General features: G+C 36.9%; 1 protein-coding gene across 1 annotated transcript; it reads left to right on the top strand.

Annotated features, from left to right (window-relative positions):
* The first annotated feature begins 3,013 nt into the window (after positions 1-3,013).
* On the top strand, positions 3,014-4,255 carry LOC107572756 (uncharacterized). The gene is made up of 2 exons (XM_016259192.1): positions 3,014-3,040; positions 3,196-4,255. Exon 2 carries the CDS (start codon positions 3,200-3,202, stop codon positions 4,253-4,255), a length of 1,056 nt encoding a protein of 351 aa, XP_016114678.1. The 5' UTR covers positions 3,014-3,040; positions 3,196-3,199.
* The last annotated feature ends 2,771 nt before the right edge of the window (positions 4,256-7,026 follow it).

Genomic DNA, 7,026 nt, shown 5'->3' with positions numbered 1-7,026 from the left:
ATTATACAGAAATACTTTGACGACAGACTTTGCTCAGGCATTTCATAGGGAATGACCATAACAACATATAGATGCTGTGAACGAGATCGGTCCACTGGTTAGTCAAGTTATCTCATAGTGCAAAGTCACATGACTTTTTCGAAGCGCATGGAGGAATTTATTCGGGAAATGTGTTTTCATCATAGTTAAAAAAAAGTTTATCCTACTCAAATGTGCACATAAGTTTTTTATGCACATTTTTAGAATTTATGCGCATCTTAGCGTTTACATCCAGCGTTTTTTTATTAGATATTCAAAAATGCGCATAAAAATAGGTGAATGGAAACGCAGCTAATCACGTTTACACACTGCCTCTGTGCCTCTGTAACTGCCTCTGTAACTTTGCCTCTGTCATATTAAAAAAAAAATCAGATCAGATTTGATTTTCTGAGTTTTCGTATCCGTATCAAATATTTTAATAGGAAAGGATTTCACCATGAAAGTGAAAGTAAAATCTGACGACGCACGCATTAACGGCACATATTCTCTCAGAGACGACGAGAGACAAATCTACTACATAATATGTTTCTCTTGTGGCCCCAACAAGAAACAAGAAACGGTGAACAGGTATTTTTTTTTATACAGTGGCGGAAACAGGCTTCCACACTCAAGTACTAACTAAAAGAATAAACTAAAGAATCAATGTTGTGCTCATATTTTAATGCAGTTATCACAATTACCTAATTTGCAAATCAACTATTTTATTGATTGCAATGAAGAGGATAATGGGAACATTATGAATCCATTATTATAAATAAGACATGTGACGCACAGTGCACCTCCAAAAGCAAGATAACAGGTTTGCGCTTTTTCTAACTTTGTCAATAGTTTGTTTATTTTATATGAAAATCATTGTGTACAGTGGCTTCTCCTGCTTTTCTTAGTTATATTTGGTGCCAGTTTATCCGTTTTGTTCTCTTTCAGACTCATTGGGTTGAAACACTTTTATTCACAACAACAACAAAAGCATTGCAGCTTCAAGCATTACTAACCAGTTTGACTTTATTTCTGTGATACATCTACTGAATTTCTTATTAAGAATTAACAGATGTTTAGATGTTGATGATTTTTTGAAAATAACATTTGTTGCTTGCTTTAGTTGGGCTCTTGACTGTTGGGTTTTATAGCTTCTGGTTTTTTTAAGACTATCCTTGCTGCAGAGCAGAGACACACAGGATAGATCCACTATATAGCTATATATTTTGCATGCATGTGCTGTAGAAGCTTTTGAACACATAATTAAAGTTTAAATAAGCATTACAGCGTAGCAATTAGCCATATGTTTTCTTTGTACTGGCAACTTCCCAGATTGGTGTTATTTTGAAATATTGAATATGCATCTCCAGGAAACTGCCCGCAAGTGTTGTTTTATTGTAATCTTTTTTATAAGAATACTCAAAGAACTGATGAAAACATGATGATTGCACTATGCATAGCTACTTTTTAGGAAAACCATCACCATACCATCAACCACCACCATAAATAAATATGTCAGTTTTGTCTCTTTTTATCTGTAGTGTTTAATTTCTCCAATATCCTAATATCCTAATTACACAATGTCATTCCATCATATGTGCATTTTGTATGGATTCTAATTTAGTTAATACAAACATTTTCAATAATAATAATAATAAATTGTGAACGTTAGTGAAAGGATCACAACAGAGAACATTCACATAACTTTTGCCAACATTCTGCCAAGGTTTTCAAAGTTCTGAACAAACATTCTTTCAGTAACGTTAACAGAACACATGTGTTTAATGTGTTCTGTTCTTCAATGATGTTCTCAAAAAATTAGCACATAAATATTATTTATACATTGTTTGTAGAATGTCCTCATAATGTTGGGGGAAAACATTTAGCAATCGTAGAACATCCATAAAACGTGTGTGTGTGTGTGTGTGAGAGGAGTGAGTGTGTGCTTTTTAAATAACATCCTTGGAATGTGGGCATGTTCCTGACTTTTCTCCTAAATGTTATATACATTTAAGTAAGAGTTAGAATTAAACACTTTCAAAACAATGTTCATGAACTCACCGCATATTGCCATTAGTATTTGTTGAATGTTCTCATAATGTTGGGAGAAAAGATTCATTGAATATCCTTTAAATGTTAAGAATCACTAACTTTCTGGTTTAAAAACAGCTAAAGGTTGAATGATACATCTCAAAATTCCCTGAGTTAGAATATCAGTGCTCAGTGTTCATGTGTGTCCACACTACAGAGTGTTAAAATAACACCAAAGCAGTGCTGGAGTTCATGAGATTATTAAGGAATGATTGAGCATTAGTGACGATGACAGCTGATGTTATTAAGTAAAATCACTATATGAAAGAGGAACAAACAGTTGAAGTCACCATTGTGGTGATTGGTGTTTTGTGTAGTTCCTCTTGACTTTTGAGCATTTAATAGTTTTTCAATTGTCTGTCTTAGAAATGTACTGCATCAGAGGAAGACACTGGTAACAGTTGTAATTACATGATCACAGATGGTGAATAATGGCTGTCTTTAGAATATTATGATCAGCTGGAGGAACGCATTCTTCCTCTGGCAGCAAAACATGCCCAAATGAAAATAATATATATAGCCCTCTCATGTTAAAATAAGATAAGCTATGCATGCAGTCAACATTCATTGGTCATCCACAGATCACGTGTTGGAAGTCATCTGTCCCCCCACCCCTTGTGGCCTTTTTCCTGAGAGTCATGTGATTTTCTGGAAAGAGAGCAGACCTTGGAGATATCCCTGTAACACACAGATCCTTTCTGACTGGCTGACATGCGTCTTGCGTAACAGGAGTACACTTATATAAATCCCATGCAGTGGCAAAAGACTCCAGCAAGAGAATTCAAGAACACAAGACATCTCTTATATAATATACAGCAGAAAACTCAGTTTGCTGTTTGGAACACAGATTTCCTCAGGTCTGACTGTTTTACATTTACATTTATTTGTTATTTGAGACTGTGAAACAATTTAAAAAGCCATTGAATGAATTGCAGTAAGTACATAAGTGTTTCTCTGAACATTTTATGTAAATGGTATATTGAGTAAGCAACACGAGTAAGACTGCTTACTATAACACAATAATAATACAGTAGATCTTGTATTTACGACTCACTGCTGGATTTAATTGCCTCTAAATTTATCTTTCAGAGAGATGCTCAATCAAATCCCTGAAATGGAGTGTCACATTGATTTGGCTCAGGAGATGTTTGGATCTCAAATATACACGCAAGGCACCATTTGTATGGAGTATAAACAGACCCAAAAGCAGGACAGGAAGACACAGAGGTTTATTTTCCTATGCACAAAAGACATAGGAGAAACTAAGTATTGTTCCACAGGAAAAGACAAATCAGGTGACAACAAGAACAAAAGACAGAAGAAGAAGGCTACTTCAACTGAAGACCGGGGTCTTAACCAGGAGAGGAAAACTGCTTTTCAGAGGAAACCACCACAAAAGTCTAAAACAAAAGTAAAGCAATTTCAGTTCCGCCTTCCTAAAATAATGATGTCTAATGTGCGTTCTCTTCCAAACAAAATAGAGGAGCTCCAAGAAATGACGGAAGATGTGGAAAACTTTAATTCCGATCTGATGTTCTTCACAGAGACATGGTTGAATAGGAACTCACCCAGCATTAGCTTGGAGGGATATACGTCTTACCGGGTTGATCGTGATGCACGGATTACTCAGAAAAGTAGAGGAGGGGGATTGATAGTGCTTGTGAATGAGGCCTGGGCGACTGATGTGGAGGTGGAAAACATCAGGATTACTCGAGATTATGAGTTAATGGTTGTGTCCATTATACCACATGACCACCCTGAGGGTGCTCCACCACTTATCTTCATCCATGTGTATATCCCTCCAGGACCTAATATTACTCAAGCTGCCATTGACATCGCTGGTGTTTACTATGATGCTCTGGAGCAGTATCCTGGTAGTCCTGTTTTCCTGTTGGGTGATTTCAACCATTGTGACATCACTGATCTCTTGGACCTGGAGCAATATGTCACATGCCCAACCAGACACCGTAACACCCTGGATCAGTGCTATGGGAATGTGCCAGGGGCTTATAGATCTGAATGCGACCCTCCGCTTGGCCGGTCAGACCACAATGTCATTCATTTGATTCCTAAAAAAAAGTTGGATGAAAGTGACCCCTCCAAAGATGAGAAGTGTAAACATGAGAATACCAAACCCAGAAAGCAATGAGAGGCATTCAAAGTCATTGAGAAAGAAGAAGCCAGGATTATAGTGGGAACTGGTCTGAATACAGGCACAACAATGAGGAACAACATGAGGGGAAAAAAATCTCCTTTGAATGAAGAAAATTAAATGAAGGAAGCTGTTGCCTGATATGCTTAAAGGTCCCCTTAAGTGCTTTGAAACACACAGCATTATTCTGTGTGGTGACGTAATTTCGACTGAAACAGGAAGACAGGGTGGGACATATCGAGCAGCCCCGCCCCTTTTTAAAAATAGCCAATAGCGTTTTGTTCATATCTGCTCGGGCCAGAGCCGTTGAGCTCGGTAAAGCCGCATTTGCCTTGAAAAATGACATGCGACTTAAAAAGAAGAAATGCTACCACCTTGCTGATCTACAATTTTAATCAAACAAATTACTTTGCTACTAATAGTAATACTGCTAAAAGATATTCGATCACCATTATCACCAAAAATCACCTGTAAATGTGTTGATTGCATTGAAAGGACCAGGACTCATCAGATCACAAAATGTGCACGGTGCAGTCTGGCTGTGAATGGTACCATTAATTATTGACTGAAGATGAAAACAGGAGAGCATTCACAAGCTCTGGGGCGGTGAAAGTTCAGTGAAGAATCCTCTGTAATCCAAGTGCAAGATCAAACCTGAGGCCAGGATGTTAATTCAAGGAGATGCCTTATGTACTAAATCCCCAGGAAGAATGGTTCAGTGGGTTCATTGTAAACCATTCGCCTTCTTGAACTCTCTCAATCTACTTTTAATTGATACTGATAAACACACACCAGTTATTATTTAACTTTGAGTGCAATCCTAATCATAAACTTTTGCCTATTACGTAAAACATTGAGCATATACTTCTAGTGGAACAGAGAGTGAGGTGTGTGTGTGTGTGTGTGTGTGTGTGTGTGTGTGTGTGTGTGTTGGGGGTGTTTAGGTAACAGTTAACTAATTTATAATCACTAAGCAATCTTTATGTAATCATGCATGCTACAGTATGTAAGCTAATCATGTTAGGCCACAGTGCATTCAAAGAGGGTGACTAATGTCCTCAAATCTGTATAAAAGGACAAGTATATACAATAAATGTACTCAAAACATAAGAGTATCCTCTTCTTGACCTCTCACAAATATTTTCTTAGTGTTAGGTGTGGTTACAGGTAAGATCAATTCAAAGAACAGCTGCTTGCTAAAAAAATTATAGTTGGCTAGATATATGCACGATTTAGTTTATTACGATCACTGCTCTGATTATATGGTTATAATGTTATATACTTCTATACATTATATACAACTGTATACATATAATCAAAAACAAAATTATAATTTTGCTATCAAAAGTTTAATGTAAAATTTGGGACAATAAATCAAACAATTAATATCATAACTGTTATGTAGATGTAGAATATAAACATGTAGTTTAAGTGCTACATAGCAAGTTTAGTTGTAATTTGTACCCAGAGAGGTTTTTATTTCCTTCAACTAGTGCAAAGTTGTTCAACAAACTGTGTGCAGATTACAAAGCCATCTTCTCCTCTTCTGAGTGTTTTATCTGATTGCTGTGGTACTAAGAGAGTAGCAATATAGTTAGAACCAAAAACTGAATGGTGGCGGCGTAGACTGAGTGGTACTCAGAGCCCACACCTTTGCAAACAGCACATCAGCTGAGTACTACACTGGTATATAACCTTAGCTAGCTGGGGGTTTGTTCTTTTGTGTTTTCTATTTTATCAACATTTTTAGTTCATTCTATTTTTCTGTTATTCAAATTGAGAAAACCACATAAAGAACAAAACATAAAACCAAGAGAAGAATATAAGATGCAGTGGAATTTCCGAATATTCCCACAATGCAACTGGGTAGATTTTCATTTAAAAGCGGCAGCACGAGGTGCATATAAACTGATCATCTCCTCCACTTTAATACTAGTTATAGCACAAAATAAACATGACTAAACATCCGAAGGTATGTTAAAAGAACGAGTACAACTTTACAATCTGTATCCTGTCTCATGTATCCTGTCCAATATAACGGAATAAAACATTCGGTGACCATAAACTCATTAGTCAGCCAAGTAAGTGTAATTTAACAAATCAGTCAATTTTAACCTTTAATATTTTAGTAATGTAGTAACAAACGACTCGTGTATATTTTACAGCATTAGTTGAGAGATTATTTTTTCCTTGAGAAAATTTTGCATGTACTGTACCTGATATATATCCAAAATAATCGACATTGAATCGAATCGGTAATCAAATCGAATCGCAAGCTTGTGAATGAGAATCGAATCGAATCATGAAATGTGTGTCAAAACCCAGCCCTACTTATTACAGACATATATGCTTATTTATTGAATGCAACAGCGGATCAGTTAGAATGAGCTTTTAAGATAGAATCCCCTCACTGCTCAAATCACTGTTTTTGTTCAGGTGTTCTGTGTCACGAATCCGGTCCACGAACTTTCCTATTCATTAACTCTCGCACTACACACTGTTGCACATCACCCCGGACTACATTTCCCATCATGCATCGCACTGATTGCACTCAGCACGAATTGCACACACCTGTTTACACTGATTGCACCCAGCTGTTTCATATCACTCCCTCACTATATAACACTCACCCTTATCCCTTCCCTCTGCCGAGTATTGTTTCAGCGTTTATCACTCTCCTAGAGATAGCTACCTTACGGAGCCCTAGTCATTTGCCTTAGCCCTAGTCATTTGCCTTAGCCCTAGTTCTTAACCTTAGCCCTAGTCGT

The sequence above is a fragment of the Sinocyclocheilus grahami genome, unplaced genomic scaffold, assembly GCF_001515645.1.
Source record: "Sinocyclocheilus grahami isolate Dianchi unplaced genomic scaffold, SAMN03320097.WGS_v1.1 scaffold1810.1, whole genome shotgun sequence".
Lineage (NCBI taxonomy): Eukaryota > Metazoa > Chordata > Actinopteri > Cypriniformes > Cyprinidae > Sinocyclocheilus > Sinocyclocheilus grahami.
Note: the sequence above shows the minus strand (reverse complement) of the source record. Positions and strands in the feature narration are given on the sequence as shown.

Coding starts and splice junctions, on each gene's coding strand:
- LOC107572756 (XM_016259192.1), top strand. CDS start 3,200: ATGCTCAATCAAATCCCTGAAATGGAGTGTCACATTGATTTGGCTCAG.